The following is a 22,444-nucleotide window of genomic DNA, read 5'->3' on the forward strand; positions in this document are numbered from 1 at the left end:
CCAGGAGAACAGTGTCTGATAAGAAACTTAAATGCCGTAAAACCAAACTCTCTAATGAGGAATGATTCATTTCAAGATTTAAAAATACCAAATTGAAGTGGACATAGTATAAAGAACAGTAGCTGTTGCTATACTCACATTATAAAGAAATTAGCTTTGACCACATTTCTTATAACTATTTATAATTTGTAGTCTGGGTGTTCCTCGGAGCCCTTATCATGGATCAGGGTCCCACTGTGCTAGGTGCTGTACAAACCCAGACCAAAGGGATGGTTCTTCCAAAAAGCTTCCAATCTATATTTGCTCTGGGAAGCAAATAAACAGCTTTGGAACCAGTTCAGCCCCAACTATGCTGGGGAAAATCCTTTTGAATTTTGAAGCTGTTTAGTATTTATTTCAAGTTAAGCTTGAATACAAGCACCATTTTCTAACAGCTGTGATAGTCTGCTTTATTTTTACAGTTAAAAAGGTACCTGGCAATTCACTTCCAGAGCCTTTCACCCAACTTCCTTGTGAATTTCTAATCTGGGACATAAAGAACAGTGTACGTTACCTGAATGGTATGTCACTGAATGGTATGCCCAATGTTACACCACTATGTCATAAATCTATACTTGGGTCCACGTCTGCCAGAGGCTGGGCCCAACAGCTCCCACTGCAGTTGAGGACACTGAGAATGTGGTGCCAAGTACTCCTGTTCTTTTTGAGAACATGATGGACAGTTCACCACAAGTCATTTAAGCAAGTAATGCTTTTTAGGGCTTGCTTCCACACTGACTGTTATATTACATAATACCTTGATAGTTATAATTGCACACCGAAGGGGGTTGTATATTCATTATTGTATGCATGGAATTCACACTGAGAGTATGCATGTGTCATCAGAATAGGGAAATCCCCTTAGCTGCTTCTGCATCACTTTAGCAATATGGAATGGTAGCATGTGCATAAAAGAGGATAAAAACATTTTTGTGCTGTAAAATTCATATTTATCACGGCATCAAAGAATGAGGTTACCTTCCAACCCCTCCATAGAATAAGAATATAACTGGCCTGGCAGGCTAGCAGTAAAAAGGGGAATTCTTCCGGGTTTTATTGGCATGACACCTCTGTGAATGTGTTTGTATTTGAAATTCCTGACGAGGCTGTTCCACTTCAAGGGGCTCGGTATTCCCTTTAAAACTACGGCATTCTGTGAGAGTCAAAGCAGTCAGCTCCTATAAGCAGCACTAGAGCAGTGCACTTCCTTTACTACGAATAACTTGAAGTGCTGCTAACTTGCCAGGTAAAAGGAAGAAGGAAGTGGAGAGAAATCAGTGCTCATTGCCATTATTATTGGGAAAAAATTGTGCTATTTATGTCACATTGTTTATGTCCTTTACCTAGTGCTGCTGTTAAACACTGGGGCCATCAGAGCTGCCATCACTCCTGCATCGGAATCTTTGAGTGGAACAAGCGAACTCGAGCACAAGGTTGGTAATACTTTCACTTCACTCTGATCCAGAATTGTGTGATGGTTTTCTTGGGGTTGCAAGAGACAAAACTAAATAATGGTTTAGCATGTGCTGTTGGGAAGTAACCTTTCCAAGGCTTGTTCTTGTTGTTTAAAATTACATGGACAAAAGAATTGCTGCTTGCTGAAAGGTGCCTTCTGATAAAGGGTGACTGTACAACTCATTCTGTTCTGGTCTGTAAATCTTTTCAGTAGCGGAAGAGAGGTGAGAGAATGAGTAGGGAGGATGAGTTGATCTGAAAGTACTTTAAAATGCATTTATCTTTTTCATTATAAAATAAGTGAACTTTTCTAAACAGCTAATACTGTTTAAAAAGGGACCTTGTGTATACAGTGTGTATATCTTTGTGTATCTATATGTGTAACTTTTGTTCTAAGAGGAAAAATAAACCCTTTATTTATGTCAACTTTTCTGAAAACACTACCACAGATGCTTATTGGCCTGAGGAGCAGCAACTGCAGTGTGTTTGCCAATGAAATCTGCTGAGCTTAGATGTACGTTACTGGTTCTCTGAAATCTACAAAACGATTCAGAGATATTCACAGACCAAAGACACATTTCATAAATACCCTCTCACCTTCGTCCTGTCCTCATCCACGTACATTCTTATTCCCATGGTGCAGTTGGACTTTGCTGCACTCAACTGAATTTGTCAAGGCCCACTTCCATACCCCGTTAAGTAGAGGAACTTTGACATTTAGATAGCTTGTATAAATTACAAATTCTGGCCAAGATTTAAAAAAATGGGTGCCTACATTTAGGATCTGAAGTCTTTAGTTGGTTGCTACATAAGTCACCTGATTTTCAGAAGTGCTTACTACACAGCAGCTGTGCAATTCCTGCTTCTGTTGATAGTCGTCCCTATTGCATAGCATACTGATTACCCAATCAGAGCTTTTGCTGACTCCTTATGTGTAATTCTTTGATATCCATCCTAAGAGATTAAGCAATAGGATCAGGTAGTGAGAGAACTAAAACCTCATCATTAATTTAATCTTCTAGCTACCTATTCCTGGTCCCCTTAATCTTTCAGGCTGGGTATCAAAGAGGAAAAAGAGTTACATGTAAGGAATCAGAGACTGAATGGACGATCATTATTAGAGCTACATGGGAAATGGTTTTCCCATTCTGCAAGAATTTTTGCGATATTGAAAATTGTTTCCATCTTGAATTGGGACAAAAAATTTTGAACATTTTTGAGAACTGATGACCTAGAAAAAAATGGGTTTGGGTCACTTTAGGCATTTTGACCTTTTAACATTTTTTTAACCTTTATTTAAGTATAAATGAACTAACATTTCAGAACCAAAGAAAAATTGAACCAAAAACCAAAACTTTTTCTTCTAATTTTTTTCAGATGGGGAGGTTTGTGGAAACCAACCCTTTCTCTGAACAGTTTTGGTTTCTGGCTCGCCTCTTCTTTGTCTGTTTAATTAGACAGCGCCTAACACCCATTCCCAGGCAGCCGGGTGGAACACAAAAGATAAAAACACAAAAATATTATATGAAGCTGGGTCCAGGGACTCAGTTAATTCAGATATGCCAAGAATCAGTATTGTTTATACAGGTGACAATGACATTGCTTATGTTGATCCTGAAATTAGTCCCCTGCCACCAAATGTCTAGTGCCTTTGTTATGGAAGTTTACTAGGGCTAATTAATTCAATTTTAATAGCTCTCTGAACTAGGTTTTTTCTCTACCTCATTCTCATTGGAGAGCTACGTACAGGTATGAATAATTTTCCCCTGAGATATGCCATGTGTGCCATGGACATTTTTAAAATAAATAACAAAGTTTTAGAGTAACCTAATTAAAATTCAGAGTGGTAGCCGTGTTAATCTGTATCAGCAAAAACAACGAGGAGTCAATAAATTTGTTAGTCTCTAAGGTGCCACAAGGACTCCTTGTTGTTTTTGCTCACTAAAATTAGTGTTGAGGTCAATCTAGTCTTTATTTAGAGCCCAATTCTATAAATCTAATAGTCCCTTTATTCTTCTGAGTAAGTCCATTGGGCCTGACCCCTCACTGCCTTGTACCTTTGTGTAGTCATTCACACCTGTGCAAGGTGGGGACAAAACCATACAGTAGGGCTTTGCGTTCACTTTGCACAGGGTACAGATAAGGACACAAGGTGCCAGCCTTGGACAGTCAGGCCCTGGGTTTCATTTCAGTCCTTCAGAGAATTCAGTTTCTTACACTTTCAGAATGAAACATGTTGATAAAAAGCAGACTGAAATCTTCAACAGTGTCAATCATACAATACATGTCACTTTGCATGTGCCCTTCCTGCCTTTCCACGTCTTAATACTAGTATTGTCAAATTTTAAAATATTACTGCAACTGTATCCTTGTTATTTCCACAGATCTGTCAAAACCTTTTCGAGTCTGCGAACTAAATTGTTGCCTTGTTCCTCTCTGAAGCCAGTCCCCATGAGTGTGTGTGTGTATATGTGTGTGTGTGTGTGTGTGTGTGTGTGTGTGTGTGTGTGTGTGTGTGTGTGTGTGAGCATATAAAGATGCATAGATTCATAGATTCATAGATTATAGGACTGGAAGGGACCTCGAGAGGTCATCGAGTCCAGTCCCCTGCCCGCATGGCAGGACCAAATACTGTCTAGACCATCCCTGATAGACATTTATCTAACCTACTCTTAAATATCTCCAGAGACGGAGATTCCACAACCTCCCTAGGCAATTTGTTCCAGTGTTTAACCACCCTGACAGTTAGGAACTTTTTCCTAATGTCCAACCTAGACCTCCCTTGCTGCAGTTTAAACCCATTGTTTCTGGTTCTATCCTTAGAGGCTAAGGTGAACAAGTTCTCTCCCTCCTCCTTATGACACCCTATTAGATACCTGAAAACTGCTATCATGTCCCCTCTCAGTCTTCTCTTTTCCAAACTAAACAAACCCAGTTCTTTCAGCCTTCCTTCATAGGTCATGTTCTCAAGACCTTTAATCATTCTTGTTGCTCTTCTTTGGACCCTTTCCAATTTCTCCACATCTTTTTTAAAATGCGGCGCCCAGAACTGGACACAATACTCCAGCTGAGGCCTAACCAGAGCAGAGTAGAGCGGAAGAAGGACTTCTCGTGTCTTGCTCACAACACACCTGTTAATGCATCCCAGAATCATGTTTGCTTTTTTTGCAACAGCATCACACTGTTGACTCATATTTAGCTTGTGGTCCGCTATAACCCCTAGATCCCTTTCTGCCGTACTCCTTCCTAGACAGTCTTTTCCCATTCTGTATGTGTGAAATTGATTTTTCCTTCCTAAGTGGAGCACTTTGCATTTGTCTTTGTTAAACTTCATCCTGTTTACCTCAGCCCATTTCTCCAATTTGTCCAGATAATTTTGAATTATGACCCTGTCCTCCAAAGCAGTTGCAATCCCTCCCAGTTTGGTATCATCCGCAAACTTAATAAGCGTACTTTCTATGCCAATATCTAAGTCGTTGATGAAGATATTGAACAGAGCCGGTCCCAAAACAGACCCCTGCGGAACCCCACTCGTTACGCCTTTCCAGCAGGATTGGGAACCATTAATAACAACTCTCTGAGTACGGTTATCCAGCCAGTAATGCACCCACCTTATAGTAGCCCCATCTAATTTGTATTTGCCTAGTTTATCGATAAGAATATCATGCGAGACCGTATCAAATGCCTTACTAAAGTCTAGGTATACCACATCCACCGCTTCACCCTTATCCACAAGGCTCGTTATCCTATCAAAGAAAGCTATCAGATTGGTTTGACATGATTTGTTCTTCACAAATCCATGCTGGCTGTTCCCTATCACCTTACCACCTTCCAAGTGTTTGCAGATGATTTCCTTAATTACTTGCTCCATTATCTTCCCTGGCACAGAAGTTAAACTAACTGGTCTGTAGTTACCTGGGTTGTTTTTATTTCCCTTTTTATAGATGGGCACTATATTTGCCCTTTTCCAGTCTTCTGGAATCTCTCCTGTCTCCCATGACTTTCCAAAGATAATAGCTAGAGGCTCAGATACCTCCTCTATTAGCTCCTTGAGTATTCTAGGATGCATTTCATCAGGCCCGGGTGACTTGCAGGCATCTAACTTTTCTAAGTGATTTTTAACTTGTTCTTTTTTTATTTTATCCGCTAAACCTACCCCCTTCCCATTAGCATTCACTATGTTAGGCATTCCTTCAGACTTCTCGGTGAAGACCGAAACAAAGAAGTCATTAAGCATCTCTGCCATTTCCAAGTTTCCTGTTACTGTTTCTCCCTCTTCACTAAGCAGTGGGCCTACCCTGTCTTTGGTCTTCCTCTTGCTTCTAATGTATTGATAAAAAGTCTTCTTGTTTCCTTTTATTCCCGTAGCTAGTTTGAGCTCATTTTGTGCCTTTGCCTTTCTAATCTTGCCCCTGCATTCCTGTGTTGTTTGCCTATATTCATCCTTTGTAATCTGTCCTAGTTTCCATTTTTTATATGACTCCTTTTTATTTTTTAGATCGTGCAAGATCTCGTGGTTAAGCCAAGGTGGTCTTTTGCCACATTTTCTATCTTTCCTAACGAGCGGAATAGCTTGCTTTTGGGCCCTTAATAGCGTCCTTTTGAAAAACTGCCAACTCTCCTCAGTTGTTTTTCCCCTCAGTCTTGATTCCCATGGGACCTTACCCATCAGCTCTCTGAGCTTCCCAAAATCTGCCTTCCTGAAATCCATTGTCTCTATTTTGCTGTTCTCCCTTCTACCCTTCCTTAGAATTGCAAACTCTATGATTTCATGATCACTTTCACCCAGGCTGCCTTCTACTTTCACATTCTCAACGAGTTCCTCCCTATTTGTTAAAATCAAGTCTAGAACAGCTTCCCCCCTAGTAGCTTTTTCAACCTTCTGAAATAAAAAGTTGTCTCCAATGCAGTCCAAGAATTTGTTGGATAATCTGTGCCCGGTTGTGTTATTTTCCCAACATATATCCGGATAGTTGAAGTCCCCCATCACCACCAAATCTTGGGCTTTGGATGATTTTGTTAGTTGCTTGAAAAAAGCCTCATCCACCTCTTCCACCTGGTTAGGTGGCCTGTAGTAGACTCCTAGCATGACATCTCCCTTGTTTTTTGCCCCTTTAAGCCTAACCCAGAGACTCTCAACACTTCCGTCTCCTATGTCCATCTCTACCTGAGTCCAAGTGTGTACATTTTTAATATATAAGGCAACACCTCCCTTTTTCCCCTGTCTATCCTTCCTGAGCAAGCTGTACCCATCCACACCAACATTCCAATCATGTGTATTATCCCACCAAGTTTCAGTGATGCCAACAATGTCATAGTTGTATTTATTTATTAGCACTTCCAGTTCTTCCTGCTTATTCCCCATACTTCTCGCATTTGTATATAGGCATCTAAGATACTGGTTTGATCTTTCCTCCCAGTTTTGTCCTGACTCTCCTTTCTCTCTGCCAATATAGCCCACACTCCCTCTCGTTTCCGACCCATCTCCCCGGTCTCCATGTTCCCCACTTACCTGTGGGCTTTGCTCACCTGTCCCCGTCGAACCTAGTTTAAAGCCCTCCTCACTAGGTTAGCCAGTCTGTGTCCGAATAGGGTCTTTCCTCTCCTCGAAAGGTGAACGCCATCTCTGCCTAGCAGTCCTTCCTCGAATGCAGCTTCTGAGCAGAGATGCTTTGAGGCATTCTACCTGCTATACAATTCTCCTTACTCCTGCTTTTGGGAAAAAAAGTATCACACACTTGCTCAGCTTCTGCAAGACAGGAGGGCAAGGGAGTCCTGAGTTAGTAATGTGCCTGACTCTTGGGTGGGTGCATTACAAAGAAATGGACCCCGTCACCCCTTCCCTTAGCATAACCAAGCAGAGGCAGCTGCTAATTTGACATAAGTAACCTACAACGAACATGCAAAACTATGACAGGTTTCAGAGTAGCAGCCGTGTTAGTCTGTATCCGCAAAAAGAACAGGAGTACTTGTGGCACCTTAGAGACTAACAAATTTATTAGAGCATAAGCTTTCGTGGGCTACAGCCCACTTCTTCAGATGCATATAGAGTGAAACATATATTGAGGAGATATATATACACACATACAGAGAGCATGAACAGGTGGGAGTTGTCTTACTAACTCCGAGAGGCCAATTAAGTAAGAGAAAAAAAACTTTTGAAGTGATATTCAAGATAGCTCAGTACAGACAGTTTGATAAGAAGTGTGAGAATACTTACACTTATACTTGGAGGGCCCTTTCTCCAAGTACTGCTCCCCTCCTGGTGTTTACTGATGGTTTCATCCAGTATTGGATGAACTTAACAGAGAATCCAGGCTGCTGCCAAGCTCCCTTTGCTTTTTTGCTTCCAGTTTTTGCTGCTTGCACTGCATAAGCAATCAGGGGTTGTGCCAGGTGGCTCACTGCGGTACCAGGCACAACTTCATCTTTCAGCAATTCACCTCTCATAGTGCCATGTCTGCATTGTATTGTACGTGCAGAGAGAGCAATGTTGTTAACAGATGAATGTACTGTTTTACACAGAACCAAGATGTGGCTATTCATTACAGTGGCATATTTGTTCCAAGGAACTGTATCTTCAGAGAAACTCATAAGAATGAAGAGAAATCATGTGGATCCTGAAGCACATATGAACATTGTAAGTTATTTATTGGACTTAATGTAAAATGAATGGAATGCATTGCTGAAAGCACAGAATTGTTTACAATTGTCTGCGTTAACAGGTGCAGGTGAAATGCACTTAGCGAACATTTCACCTCTTCTCAAACACTTACTGTCATTCTGTTTTGCCAGATGTTCCTTCCTATCTACATGTATCGGAGTCCAGCTTCTGAGGGGTAGAAACTACAACAAGTTGTATTTTTCTTTACTAAACTGGCATAGTAAAATTTCCCCTTTGAATACTGGATTGTTGCACCAGCCTTCCAGCTGAAAAAGGCAAGCAATGAAGGTTCTGGAACTACAGACTTCCTCTGCCGATATTTTTGGAAGTAATTTGTGATTTTTGGATGTCTCCATTTTTGGGGGGCACTCAGCATCAGACATAGTAAAGGGGCTGATTTTCAAAAAGTGCTGAGCGCCCACTCCCTGAAAATCAAGCCCCTTTAAATCACTAGTTTCTTTAAAAAAATCTTGATCCTACTGCCCTGCAGTGTAAAGGCCACTAAAGAATGCTGAGTATCTGTAAAACGACCCTGCTTTCCAGCAGCAAATGTGGAACCTTAAAGCTCTGGGACAGTGGTGGTTTCAGAGCAATGAGCTGGCTCTGCTCAGTTCCTGTGTGACCCTGGACAAGTCACTGTGACATACCAGGGTCCAATCCCGGCTCATGAACAGCTGTGTCACCCTTGCCATGAAACCTTGGGTGCCATACAATGTCTTGCTGAAGTAGCTCCCACCTGGGCAGCTCACAAACAGCCTTCCAGCATGCAAGCCACAACCTGAGTGTTTGTGTGTGACTGACTGCCAGCCACACTTGGATTACATGCTGGCTCTCACCAGCCTCGGTTATACTGCCGGGTGACCCCAACACACCCCCAGTCTTAGATTTTCTCCCAGAAATGTACGTCCCATACAGCCCAGCCCTCTTCTGGACAACACAAGTTATATTAGGTCCGTTATTTCTTTAAAATAAATAATATGTGTATCCCAAATGGAGTTTACCAGACACTTCAATTTAGACACACTGGATTAGATCAATCTATAAAACAAGTATATTAACTATGAAGAGGGAGGTTTTAAGTGAGCACAAGTAATGAAGCATAAGTCAGACATAATTACAGGAAAAATAAAGATAAGACATTTACTAATACCTAACTTAACAAACTATATCAGATTCAAGCGGTTTCTCACCATGTATTTTCAGCAGTCTTTCTGACCAAACCCTGTAGGTCCAGACCCCTTCTCTGGTTCAGATTCAACATTTTCAGATGGGCACCGAGACAAAAAGTCTATGTGGAAGGATGTACCCTGCTGCCTTTTTCTCACCTGATTCAGCTTCCTTTCTTTCACTTCCTGCTTGATGCCTCTGTTTACTGCTTACATGCAAATTAAGCAGAGCACACATTCCTTTGTTTAGGACAGACCTGTTTGCCAACCTCAGTTTGGGCAGAGCTGTGGGTTTTGGAAAATGCTGGAAGGGCATAATGAATGGGGTCCCGCAGGGATCAGTTCTGGGTCCGGTTCTGTTCAATATCTTAATCAATGATTTAGATAATGGCATAGAGAATACACTTATAAAGTTTGCAGATGATACCAACGTGGGAGGGGTTCCAAGTGCTTTAGAGGGTAGGATTAAAATTCAAAATGATCTGGACAAACTGGAGAAATGGTCTGAAGTAAATAGGATGAAATTCAATAAGGACAAATGCAAAGTACTCCATTTAGGAAGGAAGAACGAGTTGCACATATACAAAATGGGAAATGACTGGGACTAGGAAGGAGTACTGCAGAAAGGGATCTGGGGGCCATAGTGGACCACAAGCTAAATATGATTAAACAGTTTAACACTGTTGCAAAAAAAGTGAATATCATTCTGGGATGTATTAGCAGAAGTGTTGTAAGCAAGACACGAGAAGTAATTCTTCGACTCTACTCTGCTCTGATTAGGCCTCAACTGGATTATTGTGCACAGTTCTGGGCGCCACATTTCAGGAATGATGTGGACAAATTGGAGAGAGTTCAGAGAAGAGTAACAAAAATTATTAAAGGTCTAGAAAACATGACCTATAAGGGAAGATTGAAAAAATTGGGATTGTTTAGTCTGGAAAAGAGAAGACTGAGAGGGGACATGATAACAGTTTTCAAGTATGTAAAAGATTGTTACAAGGAGGAGGAAGAAAATTTGTTTTTCTTAACCTCTGAGGATAGGACAAGAAGCAAGGCTTAAATTGCAACAAGGGGGATTTAGCTTGGACATTAGGAAAAAGTTCCTAACTGTGAGGATGGTTATGCACTGGAATAAATTGCCTAGGGAGGTTGTGGAATCTCCATCATTGGAGATTTTTAAGAGCAGGTTAGGCAAACACCTGTCATGAATGGTCAAGATAATTAGTCCTGCCACTAGAGCAGGAGACTGGACTAGATGACCTCTCAAGGTCCCTTCCAGTTCTATGATTCTATGTGTTAATAACATCATATAGGAAAATCTTATAACTTCACATACAATGTTGCCATCACATTTTACCAGGACAACAATGACCAGCAAACTGAGTTTTCAAATGATACCTTACAAGGCATACTTTGTACAAAGATTATTACAACAATTTGTAGGATGTGAATACAGGGGTATATTTAGTCACTTAACCTTTCGGAGCCATCACGTAGCCCGCTATAAAATGGAGATAACATTATATTATGGGGCTGTTGTGAGGCTTGCTTAGTTCAGAGGCAGTTTTTAACTGAAAGTTAAGGTGGTTTCATAATATTTCCATTCTAAAAAGCTGGAAATTCAGTATCAGAAAAGTTCAAAAACTGACTTTAACACTACCTGAGATCACTCCTTCTCCCCTATTCCCTTCTACCCCCTGCTTACATTTCCAACATATTTCACATGCTCTGTCTTCTCTGGCACGCCCTAGCTGCTGCATAGGAACCAATGATTCATCATCTCACCAAGCCACCACACAGAGCCCATAGACCTAAGTCTTCTCTATCCCACCACATTTTGGACTCTAAAAATGTCAGCATTCTACATCTTAAACTCATAATCATTTTACTGTTCCTGCCCTTGAAAAGTGCTCCTTGCATGAGTGAATGTCAATATCTACCTATGTTTCAAATTTTGTAGTGTTAGTTGATTTCATTGGAGACAAAGGAGGGTTATGTAACTGGCAAACATATCAAAAAGGAGCCGACTTTAAGGGGTTTTAATCACAAAAATAACTTACTCAATTTCTTTTCAATTTCCTGGAAAAGTTCTCTGATCTTCTAAAAGGTTAACTTTCAGGGAATCTTTTGAGAATGTGATCAATGTTATTGTTGCAGTTGGAGTAGCTTTAAAATGTAACTCTGGGTCCAACCTTAACTCAGACAGACTGTCACTTCTCCTTCATAAACTTCATACATATACATGTAACACCATTCATCTCCTTCAATATACATTTGTACAATATGTGAATTACACAAGCTAACTTGGCATCCTTCAAAATAGACTCTTACTGAAATGTCTAGCTACTAATAGGTTTCTCAATGATTAATCCTTCTCTTTTAATCTCCATATTTTAAGTCTTTTCGAGATTTCTGTCTTCGTTTGACTAGGTGGCAGAATTCTAGAGCTGAGGTTTAAAACATAGAATCGTAGAAGTGTAGGGCTGTAAGGGACCTCAATAAATCATCTAGTCCAGTCCCCTGCATGGAGGCAGGACTTAGTATTATCTAGGTCATTCCTCACAGGTGTTTGTCTAACCAGTTCTTAAAAACCTCCAATAATGGATGGAGTTTCCACAACCTCCCTAGGTACAGTAATTTGTTCCAGTGCTTAACTACTCTTACAGTTAGGAAGTTTTTCCTAATGTCTAACCTAAATCTCCCAGGCTGCAATTTTATCCCACTGCTTCTTGTCCCATCCACAGTGGATAAGGAGAACAATGTATCACCCTCCTTTTTATAACAACTTTTTACGTACTTTAAGACTCAGTCTTCTCTCCTCTAGACTAAACAAACACATTTTTGTCTATCTTTCCATGTAGGTCATGTTTTCTAGACTTTTAATAATTTTGGTTGCTCTCTTCTGGACTTTCTCTAATTTGTCCACCTCTTTCCCAAAGTGTGATACCCAGAACTGGACACAGTACTCCAACTGAGACCTTATCAGTGCTGAGTAGAGTGGACGAATTACTTTTCATGTCTTGCTTACAACATTCCTGCTAAAACGTTCCAGAATGTATTGTGCAGTATGAAAGAAAAGAGGGGTAGTTTTGAGGGATGTGTCATTAAAATATATTTTCTTTTTATTCTGGATACTTAATAACTAAGGGACCGATCCTCAGCTGGATCTAGTCCACAATGTTTTCTCATCACAGAGATCCTTCCATATACATGCTGTGTAGAAAATGGACACCCATAAGCCATCTGAAGCAAAAGCATTTGTGTTTTCTCTTGCAGAGCGAGCTCATTACCTATAGAGGGTACCCCAGTGAGGAGTATGAAGTGGTGACAGAAGATGGCTATATCCTTAGCATTAACAGAATCCCTTATGGAATAGAAAATCAGGGGAATACAGGTATGATTTATTTCTGTAAAGCAACAAAGACTTAAGAGGACACATTTTGAAAAACAGGTGTCTAAATTGTTTTGCCAATCTGCATATGTTTGGACTCAAGTCCTGCTTGCCTTATGTGAGTAGTCACACTGAAGTTGATGGAAATGTTTTTGTGAGTAAGGTGAGCAGAATTTGGTGCTAAATCAGTGGCATTGGAACCATTTGTATAGAGGGGGTGTTGAAAGCCATTGAACAAAACTGTAAACCCTGTATATGATGGAAACCACTTCAAGCAGGGGGTGCTCTTGCACCCGTAGTTCCAGCACCCATGTTCTAATGGTCTGGTTTTGAAAATCTGGCCTTGAATGAACCGAAGCTTGTACACTGATCATGAGGGATGTAGCATTTGATAAGTAGAAGTTTAAAAAAAAAAAAAAAAGCTTGAAGTCTGCAATCTACCCCAAACACCCACTTTCAGGAAAGCCCATTTTCTTCCTTGGATCTCACGGTTTGTGTTGTGGTTGCTTTTGTTCACACCTGTTTAATCTCAGTGATGAATTAACATTTTGAATAAAGAAAGCCTTTATTCAATATTCCATGCCTTTACTACTTAAATTAAGGTATTTAGAAGCTCATCTCTCAGTTCCGCCAGAACTTCTTCAGTAAAACCAGCGAGACTAGACTTTACATTCTGGTATTCCTAAGATAAACAGGAAATCAACTTTTTAAAAGTCCAGGCATTCATTCTATCGCATAACAAATTGAAAAAGGGGTACACACATTAAAAAAAATCCATAGGAGTCTGCCTTTAATCCAGCACAGGACTGGGAATCACAGTTTTGAGTACTGGACAGGAGTATCATTGTATTACCATATTAATCCAGCAGCTCAGTAAAGTGGTTTTTTTCTTTCAGTCGTAAAGCCTGCTGTGTTTCTCCAACATGGATTACTAGGAGATGCTAGCAACTGGGTCACAAACCTGGCCAACAATAGCCTGGGCTTCATACTAGCAGATGCTGGCTATGACGTTTGGATGGGAAACAGCAGAGGGAACACCTGGTCTAGAAGACACCTCAATCTTTCTGTTGAGCAAGATGAGTTCTGGTCTTTCAGGTAGACTGAATTATTGAGCACTGTTGGAAATAGCATTCGGAGGGACTTGGGTTATTGTTAATGGGATATTGAAATCTTTCATTTTTATCTATCTGCTCATCTATCTAGATTTTTATAAAGCACCCATCACTGTGGTGTCAGAGTGCATCTGGATCATTGGTTTAAACTCAATGCAGGTTGACAATGAGTGAAAATTGTTGACATCTGATGGCTTAGAAGCTGGTGCTGGATAATGAGCTGGCTGTGGTCTGTCCACACTGTAAAAATATTACCATAGCTGGCACTAATTGGAGTCCTCATTGGCTTATTAGACACTGCTGAGTTTCAACAACAGGGTGACTCAGGGAAGATTGCAGTGCTTGTGTTCACACTGTACCTTCCCTGAAGGCAAACAGATAACTTCAATCACTAGGGCTTCCAGTGCACTTTTATTTTAATGAATGTTTGAAGACTAGACTGTAGTGGTACATTATATGATCCTGTGTCTCCATGAAAGTGGTTCCATTACTGTGTAATTAATTGTTCCTTCTACATAGGAAGATTAGGCACTCATGGTTTGATCCTAAACTCACGCTAATTAAAAGGAGTCTGTCCATTGACTTCAATGGGGTCTGAATCAATCCCTAAGGTATGAGCAGAAAGCACCTCGGAAATTAGTGAACAGTCTCTTTGACACCAGGTGCCACAAAGACCTAGGACTCAAAATAGTAGAATTATTCACAGAACAGTTTGTTTTTTCTTATCTGACAAACCTAGATTTCCCTTATCCAATGCTAACTCATCTGGGATTTAATTTATGCATGCATGTTTTTCATCCTTTCTCTTGGCAGTTTTGATGAGATGGCTAAGTTTGACCTTCCAGCAGTGCTAAACTTCATTATGCGGAAAACTGGACAAGAGCGGTTGTACTATGTTGGCTATTCACAGGGTGCCACTATAGGTATGCAATGTTACAAGGAATGCAGACTTGATGTGTTATGGATAGGGCCCTATCTCAGGAAATCTCATCTCCCCCCATGAAATCTGGTCTTTTGTGCGCTTTTACCCTCTACTATACAGATTTCACAGGGGAGACCAGCATTTCTCACATTGGGGGTCCTGACCCAAAAGGGAGTTGCAGGGGGTCACAAAGGGGGTCACAAAGTTATTTTAGGGGGGTCATGGTATTGCCACCCTTACTTCTGCTCCTTTTTGAGTCAGGACCCCTACAATTACAACACTGTGAAATTTCAGCTGATATCATGAAATTTATTATTTTTAAAATCCTATGACCGTGAAATTGACCAAAATGGACCATGAATTTGGTAGGGCCCTAGTTATGGAATTATGTCTGCACCGCTATACAGTAGTGAAAACTGTGTTTGGATTTCTCTATCACCTTTTATGAGTGTCTTAAAATTCAGATGTAAAAACACTTCCTAAACTGACAGTTGTAAAATGTAGGAAACTTTAATGAAGCCAATTTTTATTTATATGAAAGATAACAAAACAGAATGGGCCAAATGTATTCCTGCTGTAACTCCAATGATTTGGACTTACATTGGAGTTTAATATGGCCCAATAGTTGCATTGGGTTCATGGGTTAAGGGGTTTTGGATCTAACTGGGGGATCAGGGCTTAAGTTAAGACAAGCAAAATGTGGAGATGGCCGCAGACAGAGGGGTTGGGTGGAGTGGAGGATAAAAACAAAGGCAATATGATGAGGCAGTTGTTTGGGAGAGCAATGCATGTCTCTTCAGAACTAAATAGCATATATACGTGGGATGGAGTATCAGTGTAGGAGGAGAATGTAATATAATAATTTGCAAGCTTGTAGGACAGGGAGTTTCAAATGAAATCTAGGATGAACACTTACTTCAGTAATAAATCACTATTTGACTAGCTATAGGATTGCCTGCAAGTTTGAAACTGAAGGATGGAGTATGGTAAATACTGATATTTTAGTTTATGAAAGTTGCTCTAGTTAATTTCTCTCTTGAATTTTCTCAGCTTTCATTACATTTTCAACAATGCCCCAGCTGGCTAAAAGAATCAAACTGTATTTTGCCTTAGCCCCTGTAACTACAGTTAAATACGCCAGAAGCCCTGCAGTAAAACTCCTGTATCTTCCTGAAAAGTTTCTCAGGGTATGTGATACTTCTACTTAAAATATTTGATTGTCTAAATATTTATTTGACTTTTAGAATGGACGAACTGAAAACCATATATTTAACTAGAAATGTATGGGTCTGTTCATGTCTGTGGTTAAAGATGTTCAGCTCTGCCCACAACACTGGAAGAATTAATTGACCTACTTACGTTTTTCTCTTACTTATGTCCAGAAATACAAAAGGAGAATATTGCATTCCACAAAGTTAAGTTCATGACTTAAAAAACATACTTACCTATATTTACAGTAACTCCAGAAGAATCGCTGTGGCTCCAGTCTTACAGACACTAAATCACATGCATAAGTGTTACGCAAGTGTAAGTAATCCCATTGATGTCAATGGGGCTACTTATTTGTGCAAAACTGCTCATGTGCATAAGTATTTGCAGGTGCAGGAGCAAAAGCAGAACTGGAGTTAACTTGAAAGTGAGTCTATCATTAAACAAGCAAAAAAATCTGAAGCACAACCACATTGATTGGGCAATGCCTGTGCTGCGCCTGTTTGATGGATAAACAAACGACTTCTTTCCCACATGCCCCCCCTCCTCAAGCAGTATGTAGCCAGCAGGTTAGTGGGAGGAGGAAAAATAGGGGTGTAATCATTAAGGAAGGGGAGGAAATAAAAAGGGGGAAATAGAGTATAAAGGGGGTGGTGTTGAAAAAAGAAAAATGCATAGAACAATTCAGTAAGTGATCAATACCTTTGTGTTTTTCCAGGTCTTGCTTGGCAGAAGGGAATTATTTCACCAAAGTGAATGGCTGAGAAAGCTCATTGTTTCCTTTTGTGGCCGCAGCATTTTTGCTAAGCTTTGTGGAAATGTCTTCTTCATTCTGGGAGGCTACAATGTGAATAACATAAATATGGTATGTACAGCACAGCTGTCTATAGTTCTGTGGGGAGATTTCTAGCCCCTGTATTCAAGTTGTATTCATTTTTAACTTGAAACTCTGTGATTTGAATCTTGAAGTCCTTAGTCAGGGCCAAATCATGTCCTTCCCTGGAAAAGTCCACAGGCATGGTTTGAGAGAGAGGAAAGCTCTCAGAGGGCTATATGACCGTGTTGGAGGAGAACTTTGCTCCACCTGTCAGAAATGCAGGCAGTTCAGTCCCCAGAATCCACAGATGTCCCAAGACTCACAAGGGTTTAGGAAAATATGCTGGAGTTCTCTCTCACGCCCATGGTGAAAAAGCTTATGCTGCTGCCGATGGAACTGTTGTTTATAATTGAGCTTTCACAGTGCACTGGGGCTCCACAGAAAAGGTTATTAAGCCTCAGGCTGTATCCCATTTTCAGCAGATTCCCTCTAAGGTTGGAAGGGAGAGAGGAACAATGCTTGGTAGCAAACCCACCCCCCTCATCTAACTCCTCCCATCACGTGGATCCTCAACACTGCAGAGGTCTCTCCATGGGTCCAAGAATGAAAGACATGAATGAACAGGGAGATTGACACTTGAGGATCCCTTTTTCATTCAATTTTAGGCAAAATAGTCTGCCCCTCAAGTTTTTACTTGCACTTTTTTCAAGCAAAATCCCCTTTGATTTTTGAATTAGACTTGTTGAATCATGGACTGTGTAACAGCTTCTTAAGGACGTGACTCAGGATTTAGCTGTATATGTTTGTGGTAGTTAGCACGTTCCTGGACCATTAAGGGCTCCCCCTCATATCCCAAATCCTACCTATTAATCCCTACAAGTGTGAACTAAATAAACACTCTGTTGTCTCTTCGATAAATCTCCCGACTTATCAAAATGGTTGACTTCATATCCTTTGAGACTATAACGCCGTTAAAAATTCTGCATAATTTTTTGCTGTATCCAATGCGTGGCCACATTTGAAGTACTTGGTAAGGGCTGATCCTGCCACCTTCACTCATATGGAGTACCTTACTCCATGAGTAGTTCCACTACCATTACCAGAAGTACGCTAGTGAAAAGGTACTACTCTGTGAGAAAAGGGGTGGAACTGGTCCCTCACGGAATGTTTTCTTTCAGAGTCGTGTTAACGTATACGTAGCCCGAGCCCCAGCAGGAACATCTGTACAAAATGTAATCCACTGGAGCCAGGTACTGTTCAGCTTTTGGGTTGCAAAGTCGGTGCTAGCCACTGTACGTTATACCAATTGGGTGCATTTAATATTCTCAAGTGAAGTTACACATAATGGGTTGGGAACTCACCTAATTTGTGGTTTACAACTGAAATCTCAACAAAACCAGTACTTTTTATTGACATTTAACAACAGGTATTGAAATTCCTCCAGGAAAGACAAGCACATTTGGAAATCAAAGGGAAGGGTAATGCGGCAAGTAATCTTACTAATATATATATACAGTACAGCAAACGAAAAGGCTCAGGTCCTTACTTTAATTAATTACTCCTTATAACAGCTCTTATTACATCCTTTTTTCTATACAACCTATCAATTCAGAGGCAGTATTAGAACTACAGACAATAATTCTTCTAGTCAGTAGGTTTACTATCTTTTCTTGTGTGATAGCATATTCTAGGAAAAGGAAATCTTGTATGACAGGGTTGCTGAATTTTTGTTTTTGTGGTCAGTATAAGATAAGACATTCTTATACTAAGATAAGTACTCTGCCAATACTGCAGGATGGGGGACAGAGAAGGAAACACTTCCAAGTACAGTGCACTTGCAAATATGCATATACGTCCGTTGCAACCACAAACACTTGAACAGGAGGGAAAATACCAAAGAAACGCACCACAGCAGCACTTCAAAAAGAGGAACCACACAAAAATGAGGAGGCTAATTAAACAGAAATTAAAGGGAACAGTCACAAGAGTGAAATCCCTGCCAAACAATCAGTGGGGTCACTGAATGATTAAGTTGCTAAAGGAGTACTCAAAGAAGACAAGGCCATTGCAGAGAAGCTAAATAAAATCTTTCAATCAGTCTTCACTGCAGAGGATGTCAGAGAGCTTCCCACACCAGTCATTTTTTTAGGTGACAAATCTGAGGAACTATCACAGATTGAGGTGATAAAATTAAAAACTAATAAATTAATAATTACCAGGACCAGATGGTATTCACACAAGAGTTCGGAAGGAATTCAAATATGAAATTGCACATCTACTAACTGTGGTATGTAACCTATTGCTTAAATCAGCCTCTGTACCAGATGACTGGAGGATAACTAATATAGTTCCATTTTTTAAAAAAGGCTCCAGAGGCAATCCTGGCAATTACAGGCCAGTGAACCTAAATTCAGTACCAAGCAAATTGGTTGAAACTATAATATATAACAGAATTATCAGACACATAGATAAACATGATTTGTAGGGGAAGAGTCAACAAGGTTTTTGTAAAATAAATTAAAAAAAAAAAAAATTAATGGAGATATCCCATCTCCTAGAACTGGAAGGGACCTTGAAAGGTCATCGAGTCCAGCCCCCTGCCTTCACTAGCAGGACCAAGTACTGATTTTGCCCCAGATCCCCAAGTGGCCCCCTCAAGGATTGAACTCACAACCCTGGGTTTAGCAGGCCAATGCTCAAACCACTGAGCTATCCCTCCCCCCCGAGGAAATCATGCCTCACCAATCTATTAGAATTCTTTCAGTGTGTCAACAAGCAAGTGGACAAGGGTGATCCAGTGGATATAGTGTACTTGGACTTTCAGAAAGCCTTTGACAGAGTCTCACACCAAAAGTCTTAAGCAAAGTAGGCAGTCATGGGATAAGAAGGAAGGTCCTTTCATGAATCAGTAACTGGTTAAAAGACAGAAACAAATGGTAAGAATAAATTGTCAGTTTTCACAATGGAGAGAAGTAAATAGCAGGGTCCCCCAAGGATCTATACTGGGATAAGTGCTGTTCAATATATTCATAAATGATTTGGAAAAAGAGGTAAACAGTGAGGTAGAAAAGTTTGCAGACACAAAATTACTCAAGATAGTTAAATCCAAAGCAGACTGCAAAGTTACAAAGGGGTGGCAAAATACATATTTTGGATGTGTAAGCATTTGGGAAATTTGTCCTGATTATACTTTTTATTAGGGCTGTCGATGAATCACAGTTAACTCATGTGATTAACTCAAAAATATTAATTGTGACTAAAAAAGTCATGATTAATCGCAGTTTCAATCGCACTGTTAATAGAATATCAATTGAAATTCATTAAATATTTTGGATGTTTTTCTACATTTTCAAATATATCTATTTCAATTACAACACAGAATACGAAGTGTACAGTGCTCACTTTACATTATTATTTTTGATGACAAATATTTGTACTGTAAAAATGATAAAAGAAATAGTATTTTTCAATTCACCTCATACAACTAGTGCAATTGGTCCACACTGGTTTGGATCGTTACTGAGCAGAACCTGTCGTCAGCACGGACACATGTCCTCTGGAACAGTGGTTGAAGCATGAAGGGACATATGAATCTTTAGCGCATCTGGCACGTAAATATCTTGCAATGCTGGCTACAACAGTGCCATAAGAATGCCTGTTCTCACTTTCAGGTGACATTGTAAATAAGAAGCAGGCAGCATTATCTCCTGCAAATGTAAACAAACTTGTTTGTCTACAGAATTGGTTAACAAGAAGTAGGAGTGAATGGACTTGTAGGCTCTAAAGTTTTACATTGTTTTATTTTTGAATTCAGTTATATTTTGTACATAAATCTACATTTGTAAATTCAACTTTCATGATAACGAGATTGCACTACAGTACTTGTATTAGGTGAATTGAAAAATACTATTTCTTTAGTTTTTTACAGTGCAGATATTTGTAATCAGAAATAAATATCAGGTGAGCACTGTACACTTTGTATTCTGTATTGTAACTGAAATAATATATTTGAAAATGTAGAAAACATCCAAAATATTTAAATAAATGGTATTCTATTATTGTTTAACAGCACAATTAATAGTGATTCATTTTTTTAATTGCTTGACAGCCCTACTTTTTATGTGTGTGACCTGTAAAGAAATAAATACAGATTCAGACCTTCCAAAGCCAGAGGATCCATTGTGGTCATCTAGTCTGACCTCCTATATAACATAGGCCATAGAATTTCCCCAAATAATTCCTTTTGAACTAGAGCATATATTTTAATCTTTTATAGAGGCTCAAGGGGGAAAAAATGAAATGGGGAACACTGCAAATGATTTCATTCTATACTAGTGTCTGTCTACCAGTTGGCAAATATGAAGGTGCTGTAATTTGGTCTCCCAAGCCCAGTTAGTCCTAATTACTATTTATTATTTGTATTACCAAAGTGCCTAGGAGCCCTACTCGCGGACCAGGACCCCATTGTGCTGACAAGGTTACCGACTATTGGTAATTTCTTGGACGCTGGCAGAGACACCTATCCACTTATCTCTGAGACCCCTAACTAATTTAGTGTAGGCTTCCACATAGCCTTGAAATGAGATTAAGTTTAATTGCTGTCAGCATAGTGTAAGGTGGAATCCAACCAAAGGCTTTGAGGTGAAAGATTCCATGACTTACTTTTTATCCCCTGATCAACTGATTTGTATATTACAATTGTAACTTTTTCTCTCTCTTGCTTTTCATATAAGATACTTAATTCAGGGGAATTCCAAGCTTATAACTGGCGCAGTCAAACCAAGAATATGGCGAAATTTGGTCAGGTAGGATTATGATTTTTTTGTGTAACAGTGCCATCATCTTTGGAAAAATAAAACAATTGGGAAGAGAGCCCAAGAGTGGGGGTAGTAAGGGGCATTTTTCTTCCTGGTTTTGATTGAGGAGCAGCTTCTCTCATCGTTTACTGAATGGATGTGTGTAAAATTTGCTGTGACTTCACAGGTTTTCATTTCTACACTATTCACTGTTTTCCAGGCCACCCCTCCTTTATACAAGATAAAAGATATGACAGTGCCAACTGCAATATGGACTGGTGGACAAGACTTGCTTGCAGACTTAAAGGATGCTAATGTTTTACGCCCGCAAATTATTAATCTTGTTCATTACAAAAACATTCCTGAATGGGCACATCTGGATTTCATCTGGGGGCTGGATGCACCGCTGCGCATGTACAATGAAATCGTTGACCTAATGGAGAAGCATCCATAAACCACACAAAGTAGCCATGCTTTAGGTTAATAATGGATTCTCTGATGAAGCTTGTTTTCTCTGTGTATGGAAAGAGGCCTATTTTCCTTTTTATAAAAAAGTTAACCCTCTACTGACTCCATTATTTACTATGATTGGCTGTATTTTCACTACATTTGTTGTTGTCATATTTTCTATCCTGCTGGTGATTTTCAGTAACTACAGTATCACCTCAGGAAACAAAGCTACATTTCTCGAAGAATCACTTTAACGTCTCTCCTGCTATGGAAGGCAGAAGAGAGTCCAGTGCCGAGTGTGTGTGTGTGTGTGTGTGTATAGAAGTGCTGAGCAGTACCCTATCTATCCGCTGTTCAGAAATAGCAGAAGCGCTCCTGCTTTCACACCCAGCTATCATTGGGATGAAACAATGCTAGCTCTTC

The 22,444-nt window shown here is 39.9% G+C and overlaps 1 protein-coding gene across 3 annotated transcripts; it reads left to right on the forward strand.

Moving 5' to 3' along the window:
* Positions 1 to 1,082: 1,082 nt before the first annotated feature.
* Positions 1,083 to 22,135, forward strand: LOC128841295 (lipase member M-like). Of its 3 annotated transcripts, none has more exons than XM_054036211.1 (11): positions 1,083 to 1,285; positions 1,387 to 1,472; positions 8,020 to 8,134; positions 12,601 to 12,718; positions 13,612 to 13,810; positions 14,641 to 14,750; positions 15,863 to 15,936; positions 16,677 to 16,823; positions 17,954 to 18,025; positions 21,509 to 21,580; positions 21,792 to 22,135. In XM_054036211.1, exons 3-11 carry the CDS (start codon positions 8,027 to 8,029, stop codon positions 22,023 to 22,025), a joined length of 1,134 nt encoding a protein of 377 aa, XP_053892186.1. In that variant the 5' UTR covers positions 1,083 to 1,285; positions 1,387 to 1,472; positions 8,020 to 8,026; the 3' UTR covers positions 22,026 to 22,135. The 3 variants fall into 3 exon arrangements, with proteins under 3 accessions (XP_053892186.1, XP_053892185.1, XP_053892184.1); XM_054036210.1 differs by having other exon boundaries at positions 1,092 to 1,285; positions 15,800 to 15,936; XM_054036209.1 differs by lacking the exons at positions 1,083 to 1,285; positions 1,387 to 1,472 and having other exon boundaries at positions 7,899 to 8,134; positions 15,800 to 15,936.
* The last annotated feature ends 309 nt before the right edge of the window (positions 22,136 to 22,444 follow it).

This window comes from Malaclemys terrapin, chromosome 7 (genome assembly GCF_027887155.1).
Source record: "Malaclemys terrapin pileata isolate rMalTer1 chromosome 7, rMalTer1.hap1, whole genome shotgun sequence".
NCBI lineage: Eukaryota > Metazoa > Chordata > Testudines > Emydidae > Malaclemys > Malaclemys terrapin.

Coding starts and splice junctions, on each gene's coding strand:
- LOC128841295 (XM_054036209.1), top strand. CDS start 7,985: ATGTTGTTAACAGATGAATGTACTGTTTTACACAGAACCAAGATGTGG. Junction 12,719..13,611: donor AGAAAATCAGGGGAATACAG/GTATGATTTATT, acceptor TTTTTCTTTCAG/TCGTAAAGCCTGCTGTGTTT. Junction 18,026..21,508: donor ATGTAATCCACTGGAGCCAG/GTACTGTTCAGC, acceptor TTTTCATATAAG/ATACTTAATTCAGGGGAATT.